General features: G+C 42.6%; 1 protein-coding gene across 5 annotated transcripts in view; it reads left to right on the top strand.

Moving 5' to 3' along the window:
• Window positions 1–21,787, top strand: part of Mast2 (microtubule associated serine/threonine kinase 2) — a 127,214-nt gene that overhangs the window by 86,134 nt on the left and 19,293 nt on the right. For 4 of the 5 annotated variants that reach the window (XM_042675724.1, XM_042675738.1, XM_042675728.1 and 1 more), the window contains 6 exons: window positions 6,675–6,750; window positions 11,040–11,060; window positions 13,158–13,236; window positions 15,177–15,331; window positions 18,567–18,642; window positions 21,291–21,500. In XM_042675724.1, the coding sequence (XP_042531658.1) occupies window positions 6,675–6,750; window positions 11,040–11,060; window positions 13,158–13,236; window positions 15,177–15,331; window positions 18,567–18,642; window positions 21,291–21,500 (617 nt within the window). The remainder of the gene's footprint in view (window positions 1–6,674; window positions 6,751–11,039; window positions 11,061–13,157; window positions 13,237–15,176; window positions 15,332–18,566; window positions 18,643–21,290; window positions 21,501–21,787) is intronic. The other variant, XM_042675734.1, reaches the window with a different exon arrangement.

Genomic DNA, 21,787 nt, shown 5'->3' on the forward strand with positions numbered 1-21,787 from the left:
TGTTTTTCAGTTTGTTAAATGAAAGAATTAGCTCCTGATTCATAGTCCTTTGTTATTCTCAGTGATTTTTTTTTTTTTTTTTTTTGGGCCAATCGTGGGGCCTGAACTCTGGGCCTGGGCGCTCTCCAGACTCAGCTCTTCAGGTCAAGGCTACTGCTCTACCATTAGAGCCACAGCACCACTTCCGGCTTTTTTCTTTTTGTTTATGTGGTGCTGAGGAATTGAACCCAGGGCCTTGTGCATGCAAGGCAAGTGCTCTACCACTGAGCCACCTTCCCAGCCCCATTCTTAGTGATTTAAGCACAGTCATAGATGATTTTTCTAGTTCTTAGGCCTTTGAGGTTCCTGGAACTCCTGACTTCCAGTGAGCTTGTCCTCCATGCTACTTCAAACACTTTTGTCCTAGACCTATTATTTATACTTGTCCCCATAATTTCACTTTCCTTCTTCCTGCTTCCTTGGCAGCACCTCCAATCTTTCTAGCCCTTGTCATCTAGAAACTCCACCTTGAAAAAAACAGTAATTTGATCCTAAGATTTCTGATCCTTCTGGTCCTTAGCTCTATTGAGATGTCTTTTGTACATTTGTGTGACTAACTCAATATATTTGTCTTAATTTCCAGGAACTAAGGGCAGGAGATAGAAATGGTGGACTTTCAACATATAAAAAAATTTTAAAGCTGTGTGTCTAGACATCACCTAGGGAATGAACATAAAGCCTAAACAAAAAGGGCTAAAGTATAAGAATTTACCCTTAGGATGTTCCAGTTTTTAGAAGTTAGGGGAATAGAGAAAGAGCAAAAAGGAAAGAGGAAAAGTTAGAACATGTGGTGTTCTGGAGGCCACATTAAAAAAGAGCATTTCAATGAATAGAGAGTTATTCCCTGTACCAAGAGCTATGTACAGTCAAGTGAAATGAAGTCTGAGAACTGCCATTTGGATATAGGAGTCACATCAGTGTTGACATTGATTTGATGGAATGGTAGGGGTGAAACCTAGCTGGTAAGTTAAGAGAGAAAAGTTTTGTTTTGTTTTCTTTTAAATGGAGATAATAGCTATATTTGCTTTTAAGGTAAAGAGCACAAATCAGAGATGGGGGATGTAGCTTAGTGGTAGAGCACTTGCCTGTCTTGTATAATTGTTTGATTCCTCAGCATCTCAAAAAAGGCTGGAATGAAATATGAAAATGCATAGAAGGTTCAAGATTGTTTCTGATTTGAAAAAAAGTTGTTACTCAAGAGGTGGGAAGATGGTTGGCAAAAATTGACTTCTGGGGCTATGAGGGAAAGAATTGTGTCTAGTAAATAAGTAGAGGATTGGATATAATCTGGTACTCAGTTCTTCCATGGCAGTAGGAAAGGAAGTGGGGGATGTGGCATAAATGATATGTGTAATGATTAGAACTTATTGAAGTTTTCTCAGTACCTGTTTTCTCACTGAAACGGAAATTGAAGTGATTTGTTGAGAGCCTGAGGAGAGAGGTGAGAATGAAAATGGTCACTTAAATAGGGAATGTGGTCTGATTTCCAGCTGTATGCAGAGCTAGGAGTAATGATCATGTGTAACATGAGACTACTTGGTTTTGCTGTGAGACATTCTTTAGAAACTTCTCTAGAAGCAAAGTCATTGAAAAGGTCATCTCTGAGGACATTGACAGAAGTCATGATAAAAGAGAATATCATTAATGTAGGAGTAAAATCTTTTAAAGCCAGGTGCTCTTGGCTCACACCTGTAATTCTAGCTACTCAAGAGGCTGAGATCTGAGGATTACAGTTTGAAGCCAGCCCAGGCAGAAAAGTCCATGAGACTCTAATCTCCAATAAACAACTCAGAAAAAGCTGGAAGTGGTGCTAGTGGTAGAATACTAGCTTTGAGCAAAAGAAGCTCAGGGACAGCGCCAAGATCCTGAGTTCAAGCCCCAGGACCAGCAAAAACAACAACAACAACAAAGAAAACACTTTTTAAAAATGAAGAGAGTAGGTGGTGCCAGTGGCTCACACCTGTAATCCTAGCTACTCAGGAGGCTGAGATCTGAGTATCACCAGTCAAAGCCAGCCCGGGAAGGAAAGTCCAGGAGACTCTTATCTCCAATAAACCATTAGAAAACTGGAAGTGGCGCTGTGGCTCAAGTGGTAGAATGCTTGCCTTGAGTTGAAGAGCACAGGGACAGTGCCCAAGCCCAGAGTTCAAGACCCACGACTGACCAAAAAAAAAAAGAAGAGAGCATCTCAAATGTGTTAGTAACTTCAGCAAATAGGAGCAATACAGTAATTGTTACAACCTAACGACATGACTTCAGACCTGGGTGCTTTTATGGAGAAAGGAGATAGAATGCCTGGAAAATTAAATGAAGAGCCAGGAGGATATAAGCACAGTCTCTGGGTCTAGGGTCATAGGGCTGTGTAAAAGCACACCCTTTCTAGGTGTGTACTTCATTTATGTCAAATCTGGAATAAATATATTGCCTTCTACCAGGTGACAGTGGCTTGTATCCATAATCCTAGCTACTCAGGAGGCTGAGATCTGAGAATCATGATTTGAAAACAGCTAGGACAGGAAAGTTTATGAGACTTTTATCTCCAACCATGAAAAAGCTGGAAGTGGAGATGTGGCTGAAATGGTAGAGTACTAGCCTTGAGCACAGAAGCTAAGGTATAACACTCAGGCCCTGAGTTCAAGCCCCAAGACTGGTAAAAGATAGATAGATAGATAGATAGATAGATAGATAGATAGATAGATAGATAGATAGATAGATAGATAGATAGATATTATATAGAGAGAGATTGCTTTCTTGAATTTATGAGTTATTATTTATGCATTATTGAACCTTGAAGAACTCTGGAGAGCTCTCTTATTCATACCCAGGCAGCAACATAAGTGGTCTGAGTCAACACCAAGACAAAGCTGATGTGAAAAGTATTGCTGTCTTGTTATAGACTTTGCTCTTACCCTGTGGTTCTGTGCTAGGACCCTGTGCTTGGTGTCAGAATAGCTTCTCCTAGGAAGGATTTTGGATCCTGGCCCCTGGGAAGGAATTCATTATTATTTCCCCTGTTACAGAGGCTTTTTTGTTTTGTTTTTGTTTTTTGTCGGTTGTGAGGGTTGAACTCTGCCTGGGCACTGTCCCTCAGCTCTTCAGCTCAAGGCAAGTGTTCTACCACTTGAACCACAGCACCACTTCCGATTTTCTGGTGGTTAATTGGAGATAAGAATCTCATGGACTTTCCTGCCTAGACTGTCTTTGAATGGTGATCCTCAGATCTCAGCCTCCTTAGTAGCTTGGATTACAGGCATGAGCCACTGGCGCCTGGCTTACAGGCGCCTCTATGATTTCAGTCTCCTACAAAGTGTTTTGTTTTGTGTATGTCCTGGCAACAGCTTTGTAACTTGTAAGCCATTTCTTTTCTTCAAGCTTAGGTATCTTTGGTGTATAAAGGTTAAATTGTGGGGCTGGGAAGGTGGCTCAGTGGTAGAGTGCTTGCCTTGCATGCCTGAGGCCCTGGGTTCTATTCCTCAGCACCACATAAGCAAAAAGAAAAAAGCCGGAAGTGGCGCTGTGTCTCAAGTGATAGAGCCTTGATCTGAAGAGCTGAGGAACAGTCCCAAGCCCAGAGTTCAGGCCCCACAACCGGACCCCCCCCCAAAAAAAAAAAAAAAGATTAAATTGTGGCCAGCTTTAAAAATTCTAGCAAGCAAATCTCTAAACCTAGATATTGATAAATTGGTAACTACTTACTGACACTGAAATGAAGATATACTGTACAGTGCCTTTAGTTCTGTAGGTGTTTGATACAGATGCTATTACCAACTCTAGGTGGACATGTTCTTATGGAGCCCCTAATCACTTTTGTTGGTGGTGGTGGTGGTTGTGGGGCTTGAACTTAGGGCCTGTCCCTGAGCTCTTTTGCTCCAGGCTTAGTACTCTGTCCTTTTGAGCCACAGCTCTGCTTCTGGTTTTCTAAGTTAATTGGAGATAAGAGTCACATGGATTTTCCTGCTTAGGCTGGCTGTGAGCCTCGATCCTCAGATCTCAGCCTCCTAAGTAGTGAGGGTTACAGGCATGAGCCACCAGTGCCCAGCTCCTCCTAGTTACTTTTCATTTAGGTTGTTGAAGAAAACTTCTCCTTTTTTTACTTGTGTCAGTCCATTGTATTTTTGGAGCTGGACACTTTTTTCTAATGTTGTGCTCTGTGCCTGTCATTCTACTACTTAGAACTTGCTGATAACATTTTCCAAAATGTTTCAGAAGATTATCCATGTAACTGTATGAGAAACATTAAAACTTTTTTTGTGGGAAGAATATTGCATTTGAACTCAGGGCCTTGTGCTTGTTAGGCATGTACTCTACATCTTGAGCTATATCCTCTGATCTTTTTACTTTAGTTATTTTTCAAGTAAAGTCTCACATTTATTCCTGCTCTAGCCTTGATCATATACTCCTTCTATTTTTGCTTCCTACAGCTGGGATGACAGACACACACACCATACTTTTTTATTGTTTGAAATGGAGTCTCAAAAACTTTTTGTCTTGGTTGAACATACTAGCTATGAATTCAAAATCCTTCTACCTTAGCATCCTGAGTGCTGAGATTATGTGCACAAACTACCATGACTGGTTTAAGAATAGGATTTTAAAAGAGGGAGAGGAGTTTAGCCAGATACAATGCATGGCTGTAATTCAACCTACTCAAGAGGCAGAGAGATTGGGAGGCTCACAATTAAAGGCTAGCCCAGGCAAAAGGTTCATAAGAGCCTATTTCAATGAATTAAAAGCAAAAGCTAGGTGTGATGGGGTACACCTGTCATCCCAGCTATTCAGGAAGCATAAATTGGAGGAGTGTAGTCTAGGCCAGCCTAGGCAAGAGCAAGACCTCATTCAAAAATAGCCAGAGCCAAAAGGGATAGGGTTTTGACTCAAGTACTAAAGAGCCTGTCTGGCAAGTCCCAATATCATCAAAGTTTTCATACTTGGTCACTTCTCTTGGAGCCTATCTGGCCTATTAGTACAGCAAATAGATGGAAATAAACTATAAAGAATAATCTAGCCAGGCGCTGGTGGCTCACGCCTATAATCCTAGCTACTCAGGAGGCTGAGATCTGAGGATCGTGGTTCAAAGCCAGCCCGGGCAGGAGAGACCGTGAGCCTCCTATCTCCAATAAACCACCAGAAAAGCGGAAGTGGCACTGTAGCTCAAGTGGTAGAGCGCTCGCCTTGAAGAGCTGAGTGACAATGCCCAGGCCCAGAGTTCAAGCCTCACAGCCGACCAAAAAAAAAAAAGAATAATCTAGATGGGGCTGGGAAGGTGGCTCAGTGGTAGAGCGCTTGCCTTGCATGCATGAGGCCCTGGGTTCGATTTCTCAGCACCACATAAGCAAAAAGAAAAAAGCCGGAAGTGGCGCTGTGGCTCAAGTGGTAGAGCGCTAGCCTGGAGCTGAAGAGCTGAGGGACAGCGCCCAGGCCCAGAATTCAGGCCCCACAACCGGACTCCCCCCCCCCCCCCCCCCAAAAAAAAAAAAAAAGAATAATCTAGACACATGGAAAATTCAGAATTACTAGGATTGAGTGCAGATCTACTAGATAAGATGTGGAGATGAGAAGAAGCTGAGGATGCTTCTTCCTAATTAGTTCAGTCAAAGAGAATGTCTTCATATTACCAATAAACACAGAAGTGTTGCTATCCAGGCTATGTTAGATTGAGATAACGGGGCAACAATAGGAGCACCTTCATGGCCCCTTCGAATATCCATACCCCCTGCAGGGAATAGGCTATGTAAGAAAATGTAGGGCACACTGACTTACCAGGCTCCAGGGTACTTAGACTCCTTATACTTGAAGTTAGTTTACAGAGGTTAGCCTAGAAGTGGGGAGGTGGGCAAGGTTTGGGGGGATGTCAGCACAATATGGAATGTTTCCACATGACCATTTGGGTTGGGACAAATTGACAATTTCTGCTAAGTTGGGACTCGGAAGTACCAACCTCAGCTGGAAGATAGCACCAGAGAAGTATGGACAGGATTAGGTTCAAGAATTGATATGATTAATATAAATGTTTGCTCACTGTTTGGTTCAAAGCTTCCGAGCTTAAATTAGTGGGATGCTAATTTTAAATTATTAATTTTAAATTATTTAATTTTAAATTATGGGACACATGAAAACTAAGAGATGGCAGCAAGTCCTATACTATGAGGAGACTGGGCATGTTTTATATTCTTGGGGGCCCTAAGTATGAACTACTTTAATGTACACTGCTATCCTGAGTCCTCATCTGATAACTGTTTCTCTTACAGCACAAACATTTCTGGCTTAGTCTATTGAATGCAGTATGCAGAGAAAGATGTGCAAGGGACATTTAGGCTAGTAGCCTTTGGAGAAATCTTTAAGGCTTTGGAAAGCTGAGTTGAACTAACAAAACAGACTGGAGGGCAGGAACTAAGTATGTTCCTGCTAGATCTAGAATGGATATCTGAGAGGCGTGATCTGTTTTAGGCACCATGGAAATGAGAGATGACTATGACCTACTAAACTTTTACAAAGAGAAAGTTAAAACAATAATGGGCCCGAGAAAATAAACAAGTATACTGTGCCAATGATATAGGAAGGCACCTTGCCTAGAAGTCCCATTAGCCCTTTTCAGAATCAGATCTCATGGAGTGTCTTTCTTTTCCCCATCACAGGTAACAGTCCTTTGGACAGCCCCCGGAATTTCTCTCCAAATGCACCCGCTCACTTTTCCTTTGTTCCTGCCCGTAGGTAAGTTGTGAGAAAATTTCTTCCGTGACTAATACATGTGGCACTTGCATGAATGTTAGTTGAGTGTCAAATTCATCCTTCAAGTCAGTGTTCTTTCAAGTGGGTTGGATTACCTTCATCTACTAATCATAAAACTCCTTTCCTGCTTTCTACTTCCAGATTATAATCACCTTATTGAAAATTTGCTTCCTAGTTGAGTGTTTGAAAGGAAAAGTAAACACAAATAAGAAGTATTTTTATAATACTAAGCACAAGTCCCTGATGTCCTAAGAGTACGTTCCAAATAGGAGCTATCTTACAGTGACCAATGAAAAAATGGTCTCTCCTCCCAGCATTTCCCAAAATGATGCTCTTAATCCATCTAGTTCCAAGGGCTTCACCCAAGTGTGGGCATAGAAAGACTACCAGGTGTTCAGTTATTTTCCACTAAAAATTTTAGAGGTACCTGGCTCAGGCTACTTGTTAAAAATACACCGTAGAGACTGATGGGAATACATTGTGAAAATGTCACAATGAAATACCTCTCTCACCCATGTATACCTAATGTATACTTACTTAAAAAAAAAAAAGACACAATAAGCTGGATGCCAGTGGCCCATGCCTATACTCCTAGCAACTCAGAAGCTAAGATCAGGGGATCTGTGATCCCACCTGGGCAGGAAAATCTGTGAAACTCTTATCTCCAGTTAGCCACCAAAAATCTGGAAGTGGAGCTGTGACTCAAATGGTATGGTGCTGGCCTTGAATTAGAACTAAAAAGCTCAGGGTAGCCAGGTGCTAGTGGCTCATACCTATAATCTCAGCTACTCAGGACACTGAGATGTGAGTATGGCAGTTTAAAGCCAGCTCAGGCCAAGAAAGTCTGTGAGACTTATCTCCAATTAACCCACAGAAAACCAGAAGTGGTACTGTGGCTTAAAGTAGTAAAGTGTTGGCCTTAAGCAAAAAAAGAACTCAAGGACAATGCCAGGCCCTGAGTTCAAGCACCTAAAAAAAAATACAAAAAAACAAAAACAAAAAAGAACAGACTCCTAGAGATAGTATTTACTCACTATTCAAGTTATCCCATTTCTCTCCAGATTCTATGTTTCAGAAAAAGACTTAGAAAGGTAAGGAGGTCTGATGACTGACTTGGGTACCCCTTCTGACCCAGTTGCCTTGCTCATAAGAAATATCATTCAGGTTTGTTCCATGGATTCCTCTGTTGTGTAACTCCCAATTAGTCAACTGAGGGTTCAAATAGGATTACTTACAGTGTAAGAATATGCTGGAAGTTAGGTGCTGGTGGCTTAGGCCTGAAATCCTGGCTCTCAGGAGGCTGAGATCTGAGACCTGAGATCTGAAGATTGTGGTTCAAAGCCCAGGCAGGAGGGGCTGGGAAGGCAGCTCAGTGGTAGAGTGCTTGCCTCGCATGCATGAGGCCCTGGGTTGGATTCCTTAGCACCACATAAGCAGAAAAGGCCAAAAGTGGTGCTGTGGCTCAAGTGGTAGAGCACTAGCCTTGAGCTGAATTGCTGAGGGACAGTGCCCAGGCCCATAGTTCAGGCCCCATGACCAACAACGACAAAAAAAGAATATTCTGGATTGGCTAGCCTACATAGGCTCAAATCTGTCATCCTAGCTACTTAAGAGGTGGAGATTGGGAAGATTGTGGTTTGAGGCTAGCCTGAGCAAAAAAGTTACAGACCCCATCTCAACCAAAAATCAGGGTATGGTGGTAAATACCTGTTATCCTAGCTATGTGGGTGGTATAAGTACGTGTATTGGAGTTCAGGTTGGCTAGGGCAAGGATGCAAAACCCTGCCTGAAAAGTAACTAAAGCAAAAAGGGCTAGGCATGTGGCTCAAGGGATAGAACATTTGCCTAGCAAGCATGAGGTCCTGAGTTCAAATCACAATATCCCAAAAAGAAAAGAATATACTGGTAAATATTAGTAAATATTTACTGGTGAATAAATAAATATTTACTCAGAATCAAACTTTCAGCCATGTACTATGCTGGGTGCTTTCTTATCTAGTGCTAACAAAATAGACATAGTCCCTACTTTTTTTTTTTTTTGCCAGTCCTGGGGCTTGAACTCAGGGCCTTGGCACTGTCTTTTAGCTTCTTTGCTCAAGGCTAGCACTCAACTGCTTGAGCCACAATACCGCTTCTGGCTTTTTTTGTTTATGTGGTACTGAAGAATAGAACCCAAGGCCTCATGCATGCTAGGCAAGCATTCTACCACTAAGCCACATTCTCAGCCCCAGTCCCTATTTTCTTGAAACTGAGAGACATACTAGAGTCTATGTACTCATCCCCTTTGTAAAGAAAGCTGTTCCCTCAGCACTTCATTTCATTAATTCATTCTTTTCATTCAAATCTCATCTTAAATGTTGTCTTCCTAGAGAGACCTTCCCTAACCATGTAATCTAAATGTTCTCTATCAAATAATATAGGTTGTGTGTGTGTGTGTGTGTGTGTGTGTGTGTGTGTGTGTGTGTGTGTGTGTGTGTGTGAGTGTGTGAGAGAGAGAGAGAGAGAGAGAGAGAGAGAAACAGGGCTCAAAGTCAGTATCTGATGCTTTCGCTCATGGATGGCACTCTACTACCCGAGTCACATCTCTAACCCTGTCAGTTGTTTTTGTTTATTTGTTTGGTTTTTGGTTGGTCGTAGGGCTTGAACTCTGCGCCTGGGCACTGTCCCTCAGCTCTTTAGCTCAAGGCTAGTGCTCTACCACTTGAGCCACAGTGCCACTTCTGGCTTTTTCTGCTTATGTGGTGCTGAGGAATCCAACCTACGGCCTCATACATGCAAGGCAAGCCCTCTACCACTGAGCAACCTTCCCAGCCCAGCCCTCCTTCACTGCCTCCCCCCCCCCCCCATCAGGTTTTGTTTTGTGGGTTTTTTTGTTTTGTTTTATTTTGTGTTGTTGTTGTTGTTTGTCGGTTATGGGGCCTAACTCTGGGCCTGGGCACTGTCCCTGAGCTCTTCAGCTCAAGGCTAGCACTCTACCACTTGAGCCACAGCACCACGTCTGGCCTTTTCTGCTTATGTGGTGCTGCGGAATCAAACCCAGGGCCTCAAAGCATGCAAGGCAAGCACTCTACCACTGAGCCACCTTCCTAGCCCCCCTGTCAGTTTTTAAACTAGTACTTTTTTTTTATTGTGAAAATACTGTACAGAGGGGTTACAATTACATGGGCAAGATAATGAGTACATTTCTTATCAAGCATTGTAACTTCCTCCTTTGTTTCCCCTTTCCATCCCTTCCCATCCTCCCCCTGCCCCCCTAAACTAGTACTTTCTAATACCTGTTTTTTTCTTATTTTTACGTTTTCTGTGTCACCTCAACCATAATAGACAACCTTTAATAGACACCTTAGACTGCTTAATAGATACCTTAGGCTATTGAAAATTATCTCCTAGTACATAATAAACAGTGCTTATTGAGTAAGTGAGCATTATAGGGAAAGGACAATAAATTAACAAGCAAACATATAGTTATAAGCTGTGATGAAAACATCAAGAGAAAGAACATAATGATGTATAAAAGAATAAGAAGGGAAGGGAAGGGAGGGGAGGGGAGGGACGGTAGGGGAAAAACAAAGGAGGAGGTAACAATGCTCGATAGGAAATGTACTCATTACCTTACTCATGTAACTGTAACCCTCTGTACAATATATATATATATATATATATATATATATATATATATACATATATATGAATAAGAAAGGAGTGGGCTCTAAGTCTCCTACCGAGTGAATGGTCCTATAAGATTGAAGGATGAGAAGCAGCTTCTGTGTTGGGTGTGAGAATACAGGCATGGAGACTATTCTGGGCAGAAGGAAATATGGGATTCATTGATGCTCTTAACTCACTTTATTTAGGCTTCAGGAGTAAGAACAACTAAGAGGTTTGGGGAATTGCCAATGAGACCCAAACAGATCTCTGCTAGAAAGCATAATATTTGAGTCATTTGCATGGAACATGGATCCCTGGGCTATCCTTTTATATACATAGTAGGAAAAACTGCTAGTTATTGCTGAAGAAATTATTGGTGCCTGTGTCACTGAGGTCTGCCTTGGAACCCAATAGGATCATACTGGTTTCAAATATTGTGCGAAAGGTAGATTTAATTAAACGCTAAGGATAGACCCAGTCATATAGTTTCACTTCAAATTGCCACACATTCCTAAATAAGAAAGGTTGCCTCTGCCAAACTAGCCAAATGTTGGAAGTAAAACAGATCAGTCATTCTTTATTGTTCTCTTGGTTCTCATGATAACATATGTCTTTTACTACAGCCATGGCCACAGAGCAGACAGGTAATAGTAGATGGAATGGGGAAAGAGGTTGGGCCACTGCTATGCATGGCCTGACAGTATGCCTTATGTTTTTGTGCTTGGTGAGAGAACTGTTTGTGATGATTCTTTTCTGATTGTGGTTATGAACGTTGGGCCTTTCATATCTATCAAAGAGATATCTTACTACTTGCTGGAACCGAGGCTTAGAGCCCATGAGTTTGGAGCCAGGATTTTCAGAGCCTACGGCTATGTTGCCCTCATCCTGAAAACTTTCCTCAGTCTCCCAGTGAAAAGGCCATTACAACTAATGGTGACATTTCATACTGACTCTGGTAGCCTCTGATCTTCAGTATATGCGGATAAATGATGGTGATGCAGTTGGCTTCCATATCTACCTAAAAAGACTGAAAATAACATTTGAAAAAATGCATTTGACAAGAGCTTAGGAACTCTATCCCAGAGCTCATCTTTACTGGCTCTGTTTTCCTGAAATTAAGTGGTTTTCTTGTATAGAGTTCTAGAATTCAGAAGAGATCAGACAGACAGAATGAGCCCATTTCTCTGAGACTGGTTCCAGCAGAGTTGTAAGTTACATGTGCTAACTGTCAGGTGGCATGTAATTTAAGTCATGTGCATGTGGCATGGAATCCCCAATTCTTTGCTTACAGAATTCAGTAGGAAAACCACTCAGCACTGGTGAGGGTAGGAAGGGGTGCTTCAAAAGGAGAAGCCCTATCAAGATTTCTTCCTTTCACCCTCCTTCCTGCCCCCTACCATAACTGTGAAGTCTTGAATAAATCATCCAAACCTCTTCACCTTGTAATTTTCTCTGTGAATTGTGATAAGAACTTAACTTTTAAAGATCCTCCATCGTTGAGTGCTAAGATTCTTCATGAGTAGCAGCAAAGACATTTTTTAATCCATCTTCCTTCAATCTGAGCTGGCTCTACTACCAAGTTGGAAGAGAAAGACTGTTTTATGCTATATTCCACAGTCTAGGCAGAGAATTGCATGTCCATATTACAAAAACTTCAAATTAGATACCTGTGCTTAATCTTCTCCACCACATAATTGTGGTTCTTTGTAATAAGAGCTTTGGAGAACATCCTTCTGAGAACAGAAGGAAGCAGCCTTCAAAGTCTCATATCTACCCAAAGTATGTCACACCCCTCGTCTTACATAAAGTTACTGTCATTCTTTGGCAAGTATTCTCAGAGACTGGCTTCATGGATCCTAGTGGGTCCTAGGTGACCTGTAAATATTTGCCATCAATTGATGTTCCATCTAAACCCAGATGGTGATTTACTTCTTTCTAATTGTGAACCCATACCCTGAGGAAACTTTACATAGAGCCTTCAAAAAAGGAAATAAGCCAGAAACTGGTGGCTCAAATCTGTTATCCTAGTTATCCCATAGGGATCTAAGCATCCTGGTTCAAAGCCAGCCAGGTAAATAAATCTGAGACTCTTAATCTTTAATTAACCAGTAAAATGCTGGAAGTGGAGGTGTGTTTCAAGTAATAGAGCAGTAGTCTTGAGCAAAAAAAAAACAAAAACAAAAAACAATGCAAGAGCACCACTTCAGGCACAAGTTCCAGCCCTAGTACCAGCAACAAAAAGGAAATAAAAGGCTGGGATTTGAGGTGCACATCTGTAATTCCAGCACTCAGGAGACTACAACAGGAAATCACTTGAACCCAGAACTTCAAGGCCATCCTGGGCAACATAATGAGACATCTTCTCCCCCATCTCACACACAAAAAAAGGAAACAGCTGCATTTCAGCAGAAGTTCTGCTTTTGTACTGATGCCTATAGCTAGAGTCCTCTATCATTGCTTCTCTGAAATTAAAAAAGTTGAAAGTGTTAAAATACTTGTTCCACAACCACAATATTATATGACTTTGTTCTTATTCAAAGTAATGGACTCTGTAGTCAGTGAGGTCTAGCTCTGCAGTAGAAATCACACAAGGAGAGACATGAGAGCACATATGGACAGAACAATACTGTTTAGAGACAAAGAGGAGCTCACCAATGAATCACTTGCAAAACAGATGCTAATGGATACAGACAGGCAGGGTAGGAACCTGGAGAAATGCCTAAATTTCTTTTTCTTCATAGGACTGATGGACGACGCTGGTCTTTGGCCTCTTTGCCTTCGTCAGGCTATGGAACCAACACTCCTAGCTCTACTGTCTCAGTAAGTAGGCAGCTCTGGCCATTGTCCTTCACCCCAAGAAAGTACTTCCTTATTTCCTTATGGATTGTTGCTTTCCAGCCATAGTGCAAAATGGTTTTCAGCTTTTCCTCCAAATTCAATGAAGTTGCTAAAGTATAGGGCTAAGTGGGGAATGGGGTTGGTGGTCCTTCACAGACATAGCCAGATCTATAAGTACCTTCAGAATAATTAACCAGAACCCTCCCTGGGAGTCAGTCTTCCTAGTGAAGTTAGAGGACTTGAGGATAGACTTTCCCTCCTCCTGTAAGACCAAGCATGGGAGTTCCTAAGCAGGTTCCCTTACCACCACCATCCCCAGCTTTATTTCTAGAACAGAAAATCAATCCCTCTCTTATCCCAAAGGCCTGGTAGACCCTTTTTTAACCTTCTTCCTTCAAAAAAGAAGAGAAGAATGATTGTTATTTGGTGTCTACATTTGATGTGTATCAATAAAAGGCTGGGCCTGTCTCTAAAATTTTTATTTCTTTCAGAGATGGTTTTAGCCCAAAACACAACAAATGTGCTAATTGCTAGTATGCACAATTGACCCTAAAGTAAACCTTCCTCTTTGAGCAACTTTTTGTTAAAGCCAGGATGGGCCAGGTGCTAGCTGTAATCCTAGCTATTCAGGAGGCTGAGGATTGCGGTTCAAAGCCAGCCTGGGCAGGAAAGTCTGTGAGACTCTTATCTCCAATAAACCACCAGAAAACTGGAAGTGGCACTGTGGCTCAAGTGATGGAGCACTCGCCTTGAGCTGAAGAGCTGAGGTATAGCACCCAAACCCAGAGTTCAAGCCCCACGACCAACAACAATAACAACAAAAAGCCAGGGTGGCAGGGTTAGCAAACTTACTCTGTGAAGAGCCAGCCACATGGTTGTTTTAGGATTTTTAGGCCACAGACTTAATGATCCTGTCCTCATTTCTTCCACCACTCTTCCAGTCCTTCCTGCTTAGTCTGTCTATAGACATAAATTCCAAACAAGGAAAAATAGTACCATTTCCTCCTTTGACATAGATACTACTTTTAAATTAATCCAAAGGTCTCCTTGGTCTTTGGCAGCAAAACTTAAGACCTTTTTCAGATAAATACCTCTTTTGCTATAATCCCTTATTCAAACAAGTGATTTTTTTTGCCTGCTGTCAGTCAGTCTTGATAGGAAAAGGGGTTGTTCCCTGATCCAGGAGCCACTTGAGTTGTCACAGCAACAGATGCATCTGCAGATTCCTTCAGTGGCACTTGCTTGCTCTCTGTGAGTGGTGGGTTCTTGTCAGAAATTCTCAAGTATTGAGCCATGTTTAGAATTCATGATTGTTTACAGATCAAGTCTAAATTCAGCTCTAGAGTGAAAAGTAATTTTCTTCTCTGCTGGATTTTCTTGCCACATGATGGTCCTGGCTTCTTGCTATAGCCCTCTTAATATCAGCAAAGCCAGCTCTCTGGCTTTATAGCCAAAAGAAAACATTGCTGAGCTGTTCTTCGGGTGGTACTCTCAAGTGGCAAAAGAGAACACAGGGAGATATCGGTTGCATATGATCATATCTAGAATATTTTCCAAGCCAGGAAACATTCATCCATTACCTTACCATTCCAGTGAGTCAGAAGCTTTATTGAAGGCAAAAGGTTCAGGCAGAAGTATCTGCTGTTTGCCATCTAAGGCAGCAACTTGGTGTAATGGAGTTGTTAGATCTCATGAAGTGTGGGTTCAGCTCCCAGTGTGGTATCTAAAGGACTCTGTGTCTTGGCTTCCTCAGGCCGGTAGGCTGTGAGAGCTTCCATGGCTAGTTTAGACTAGAGGGTGCTGGGAAAGAAGGCCTACTTAGGGTTTATGTTGACCAAGAAATGCATGAGCAGATTGTCTTTTCCATGCTTCGATGCCCTTGTACTTATCTTTAATGCTGGCTTTAATGTTTTCCCCTCTAGTCATCATGTTCCTCACAAGAAAAACTGCATCAGTTGCCTTTCCAGCCTACAGCTGATGAGCTGCACTTTCTGACAAAACACTTCAGTACAGAGAGTGTGCCAGATGAGGAGGGACGGCAGTCTCCAGCCATGCGGCCCCGCTCCCGCAGCCTCAGGTGAAGGATGCTGTTTGTTGTCCACTGTCCCTGTACCTTTGGGCTTCAGCTTGTTTGCATAGCATAGGGGTCAGTGCATGTGTCCTATAAAGAGCCAAGATGGTAAATACCTTAGGCTTTCAGGCCATTCATCTGTCACACATGTTTAACTCTGCCATTATAGTATAAAAACATCTATAGGTAATTAAGAATCTTTACCAAAAAAATAAAAAGTATTAGGTCAGATTTGATCTGTGGACCATAGTTTGCTAATACTGGGCTAAGCACATTCACTACTTGAGTAAGTCAAGTACAGTGGTATTTAAGCTTTTTAGCTTTAGGTTTAGCTCAGCTCATCATCCCAAGAACAATATGCTGATGCTGTCAAGTGATCTCTCACTTTTTTCCTTTCAAACTCCATTCAGTAAAAGAGAACAATAATATCATCAGCTCTGGTGGTTACCTAGTTGCACAACTGTGGGCCCAGGGCACTTGAGTTAAACCAGCTGAAAAAGTCTCAGGGGCTGGGAAGGTAGCTCAATGGTAGAACTCTAGCCTTGCATGCATGAGGACCTGGGTTCGATTCCTCAGCACCACATAAGCAGGGGGGAAAAAGGCCGGAAGTGGCGCTGTGACTCAAGTGGTAGAGTGCTAGCCTTGAGCTGAAGAGCTGAGGGACAGCGCCCAGGCCCAGAGTTCAGGCCCATAACCAGACCCCCCCCCCAAAAAAAAAAAAGTCTCAGACTTTTTCAAGTGTCTGACTTGGGGAAGAACCCCAATTCCAAAACAGAACACAAAGAGTGAGCCTAATTAAGGTACATTTGTTTGCATATATGGGTCTGTCAAAATGAAACCTGCTTGTACAACTAGTTAGTGCTATTTTTTTTAAGTATGGAGTGGGAGAAGCAGAATTAAACACCTGGATCTATCTTATTTCTTTGAACCACCTGGGCTCACCTTCATCAAGCCAAACAAATTTTAATACCTGATTCATCTGTGAATTCTCTGAGTTCTTGTTTGTTTTGTTTATTTAGGGGCTGGGAAATCAAATCAAGGGCCTCACATGTACTCAGCCACTAAGGCATACAGCTAGTCAAATTCCTCTGATTAACTGTTCTTTTTCTTTGGCATTAGCTGGTAACTCCATCTCAACATTCCAGTCTAAGGAAAAGGATAGAAATGAAAATGAGTGTGGTTTTAATGACTGAATTTAGCTTTCCAAAGTTCCTGGGAAGTAATGCATTGGCTAATATGAAGGATAGGATTCTGGGGCATCAGTGTCTCCCAAGAAGAATCTCTCTGATGATATTGGCACCATGAATAGCAGAGTGAGCTGGACCAGAACAGGAAGACTGATTAGTTATAGATAGATGAAGATGATGACGGAAGCTTAAGTACAAAGGATCAAGCATACAACAATGAGGGCTAGGAAGATGGCTCAGTGGTAGAGTGCTTGCCTTGCATGCATGAGGTCCTGGGTTCGGCTCCTTAGCTCCAGATAAGCAGAAAAAGCTGGAAGTAGCACTGTGGCTGTAGTGGTAGAACACTAGCTTTGAGCTGAAGAGCTGAGGGACAGCGTCTAGGCCCAGAGTTCAGACCCCACGACCAACAACAGCAACAAAAATACAATAATGAGTATAGATCCTAGTGTCTTTCTTGATCTCACAGAGACTTTTTGGTTTCAGAAACTCACATAAAGAGTAGCTTTTAGGCCAATTGAAATTAAGAGGTCCATAGTGAAACTCAGAGAAGTCCTTGGATAAAACAGGTAACATTCCAGCCCTGCGCCAGTGGCTCACGCCTGTAATCCTAGCTACTCAGGAGGCTGAGATCTGAGAATCGCGGTTCAAAGCCAGCCCAGGCAGGAAAGACAGTGAGACTCCTATCTCCAATAAACCACTAGAAAACCGGAAGTGGCGCTGTAGCTCAAGTGGTAGAGCGCTAGCCTTGAGCTGAAGAGCTGAGGGACAGCGCCCAGGCCCAGAGTTCAAGCCCCATGACCGACAAAAAAAAAAAAAAAACAGGTAACATTCCATAGAGAAAGGCAGAGAGGAACAAATCTGGACCTAGCCTAGTTGATATCAGATGTGGCATTAAACTGGGCAGAACCCAAATATCCATTCAACTATGTGGCTCAAAATTTGAAATTGTTGTTTTTGGTTTTTTTGTCGGTCGGGCTTGAACTCTGGGCCTGGGCACTATCCCTCAGCATTTCACCTCAAGGCTAGCGCTCTACCACTTGAGCCATAGTGCCACTTCGATTTTCTGGTGGTTTATTAGAGATCGAGTCTCACGGACTTTCCTGCTTGGGCTGGCTATGAATTATAATCCTCAAATCTCAGCCTTCTGAGTAGCTAGGATTGCAGGCATGAGCCACTGGCGCCCAGCAAAAATTTGAAATGTTTAAGAAGATATAACCATATCTTTGACTAGAGGAAAGATCCAAGTTCTAAAGGAGGATAATAAATTAAGGATAAAACATACTGATTCCTACTGGGCACCGGTGCCTGTAATCCTAGCTATTCAGGAGGCTGAGATCTGAGGATCACGATTCAAAGCCAGCCCGAGCAGGAAAGTCCATGAGACTCTTATCTCCTATACTACTAGAAAACCGGAAGTGGCGCTGTGACTCAGGTGGTAGCATACTAGCCTTGAGCTGAAGAGCTGAAGGATAGTGCCCAACCCTAGAGTTCAAGCCCCACGACCAACAACAACAAAAAAATCATACTGATTCCTTTCAGTAAATTACCCAGACTCTCACTGTAAGGTTGATTAAACTCATTGATCGTGCAGATTAATAGTTTCCTGGTTCTCTCGTGTGAACTCGGTTAGCCCCATTATCTACAGCTTGTTTGGAAAAATAAATAATATAGTCTTTCTTTGGCTGTTGTGGGGTGTTTGATTGTATTCCTAGAACATGGTGGCATATACCAAATCCCACTGAACAAAGCCATAAAAACAGAGTTCTATATTGGTGGTGATCATACTAGGAAAGCCACCAATGGGCTCTCCTTTCTCAGCCTTTTCAGACTGCAACAGAGGTGAGGCTAGGCTCCTTGCAGGAAGATAGCCTATCTCAAGATGGCCACATTTTGAAATGAACAAGGTATTCTGGGTGAATCTCAGAATAAGGAATGCTCTGGAATTTGAGGTCTCATGAAGATGGGAGTATACAGGGTACTGAAGACAGTTGGGAAGCTATCTTTTTGGTAGTTTCATAGCACTAAAGTAACACAATTATTTCTTTCTTACTTAGTCCTGGACGGTCCCCAGTTTCATTTGACAGTGAAATAATAATGATGAATCATGTGTACAAAGAAAGATTCCCCAAGGTAAGCATCTATTTTAAAGGAAATGGTAATGTGTAAAGATGGCTGCTTATGCAACTCAGTTGGAAGACTGGAGTGGGGTGGAGTGCTGCCTCCAGAGGTAACTAAAGGGGCTAGGAATGTGGCATACTAGTATAGTGCTTGCCTAGCATGCATGAAACCCTGAATTTGATTCCTCAGTACCACATAAACAGAAAAAGCCAGAAGTGGCACTGTGGCTCAGTGGTAGAGTGCTAGCCTTGAGCAAAAGAAGCTCAGGGACAGTGTCCAGGCCGTGAGTTCAAGCCTCAGGACTGGCAAAGATTGGAGAGAGAGAGAGAAGAAATGAGAGAGAGAGAGAGAACACCAAAAAAGGACAGAAAGGCACCCAGAGGAAGAGAAAGAGGAGCTTCCAGACTGCAGGAGAAGCTGGAAGTAACTGCAGGGACTATGAATTTACAAAACCCCTGCTTCTCCATTTCCCAGAGGGAGAGGTGACTAGAAAGGTATATCTTTCTAGTGACATCCCCTTTAGTCACCATGAACATCAGGATATGTGTCTGTAGGTTTCCCTCATAGCAGGATTTGCCCTCAGATCATACCTTTATTTGGTACAAATATCTCAAGATGACCCCTAGAGAGTATATAGTCAGAGGGATGTGAGCTAGCATGAAGAGGCTAGAATGGACAATAGGAAGAGAAACAAATGATGTTTCAGGAGTTACTTACTAATGTTTGTATTTGCATTTCCAAGCAGGAAAATGCTGAGGGGGGGAGGTAGATTACTACCTAACATAGCTAAGAAATAGCATATACACTTGTGCTACAAACCTTCTGAACCTTGCTCTGCATTCTGATTAGGTGCCACTTGTTGTGCATTCTGGCCTAAACTTGGGAGATAGGCCTTGTTCCTGAAGAAAGAAAGAAGCCAGCATCATATTGAGATAGAACAGTGGACCACTGTCCATGGCCACAGGAGCCTAAGGTGCTCAAGCTGCCTCCTTCCCCCCCCCCTCACCCCCCCAGGTTGTGGGGCTTTTATTCATGGTCTGGGCATGGTCCCTGAGTTTCTTTTGCTCAAGGCTGGCACTTGAGTCATAGTGCCATTTCTGGCTTTTTCTGTTTATGTGATACTGAGGAATTGAACCCAGGGCTTCATGAATGCTAGCAAGAACTCTACCACTAAGTCCCCTTCCTATCCCCCTTCTTCTTTTTTTGAAATCACTAGGCAGGTGCTCTACCACCTGAACCACACCTCTAGCCTGTTTTTGTTTTATATTTGGGTACAGTCTTTTTGCCTTGGCCTGTTTTTTCCCTCAGCCAGTCTTGAACCTAGATCCTCCTACCTATAACTCCCATTCTCTTTTTCCCAGTGTGTATGTGCATGCATAAGTTTATCACAAAGTACTGGAAATTAGAATTCACCACCTAGTAGCAAAGGGAAAATGTCAGACTCCTGGAAAGGCATCTACAAACTTGTTTACTGGGGCTGGGAAGATGGCTCAGTGGTGGAGTGCTTGCCTTGCATGCATGAGGCCCTGGGTTCGATTACTCAGCACCATATAAGCAGAAAAGGCTGGAAGCAGTGCTGTGGCTCAAGTGGTAGAGTGCTAGCTATGAGCTGAAGAGCTGAGGGACAGTGCCCAGGCCCAGAGTTCAGGCCCCATGATTGACAAAAAACAAAACTTGTTCACTGATATGTATCTGTCATTTTGACATGATATACTGTACTAGATGCCTTTCTTGCCTTCTAGGAATCTAGTCATGTTCCTATTCACAGTCTCCCATCACATTTTGGCTCCAGAGATCAAAGAAATTCATGCCTTTAGTAACCACTGAGAAACTGTTTAGCTATGTTCAGTAGATTTGATAAGCAAATCCTCAGGTTTAAATAAGAGAACACTTAGGTGATAAAACTCTGATTTGTAGGGCTAGGAATGTGGCTCAGTGGTAGAGTGCTTGCTTTGCATGCATGAGGCCTTGGGTTCGATTCCTCAGCACCACATAAGCAGAAAAAGCTGGAAATGGTGCTATGGCTCAAGTGGTAGAGTGCTAGCCTTGAACTGAAGAGCTGAGGGATAGTGCCCAGGCCCAGAGTTTAGGCTCCACGACCGACCAAAAAAAACAAAAAACAAAAAAAAACTCTGATTTGTAGAACTTCCTAGGACAAAGAAAGGTTTAGAAACCAGCCATGTCTGGATATTTAGTATATCCAGTAGGGAGGCCCACTGGTAGCACAAAGGAAAGAGAACCCTGGTTTGCTAGGGAGTAAAAGCTTCCCCAAGGAGAGGTGAATGCTTGAATGAGATGAAAAGGAATAAACAGGAGCTTCCACAGAAGAACTGGAGGGGTGAGAAAACCAACTCATGGAACAGTATAAAGTGAAGGCTGAAATAACACATGGTAAAAGAAAACAGCAAACCATCATGTCCTCAGAGTAAAAGAGTTTGTGCTTCAAGGAGTGCTGGAACACATGCAGAGTCAGACAATAGAGAGCCTTGTACAGTTCTGGGCATCCTGATTTGAATGTGATCTCTTGTCATATTTTTTTTCCATTATCATGTTTCCCAGATGCAAACTACAGAATGAGCCCATCTTTTAGGCTCTTTGCTAAGTCCTTCAAGCTTAGCTGTAGCAAACTGAGTGTTAAATTTTCTTGCTTTTATTCACAGGCCACTGCACAAATGGAAGAGCGACTAGCAGAGTTCATTTCTTCCAACACTCCAGATAGTGTGTTGCCTTTGGCAGATGGAGCCCTGAGCTTCATTCATCACCAAGTGATTGAGATGGCCCGAGACTGCCTGGATAAATCTCGGAGTGGCCTCATTACATCGCACTACTTCTACGAACTTCAAGAGAATTTGGAGAAACTTTTGCAAGATGTGAGTGTCCTCAGGGCTATCATGAAATTTCTCTGTGGTAGTCTCAGGCTTGCATCAGAAATGAGTCTCACCATTGTTCAGCAACTACTTTCAATGTGGCACTGATGAACTCAGACCCCTTCCCAGTCTCCTGTATCACTAAAAGTAGTTTATTTTGTATCAAAGAAAACTTGGTTCTGTGAGTTCTTTCTTTCTTTTTTTATTTTTTTTGGGTCCGGTCGTGGGGCCTGAACTCTGGGCCTGGGCGCTGTCCCTCAGCTCTTCAGCTCAAGGCTAGCGCTCTACCA

The sequence above is a fragment of the Dipodomys spectabilis genome, unplaced genomic scaffold (genome assembly GCF_019054845.1).
Source record: "Dipodomys spectabilis isolate Male_0828 unplaced genomic scaffold, ASM1905484v1 ptg000002l, whole genome shotgun sequence".
Taxonomy (NCBI): Eukaryota; Metazoa; Chordata; class Mammalia; order Rodentia; family Heteromyidae; genus Dipodomys; species Dipodomys spectabilis.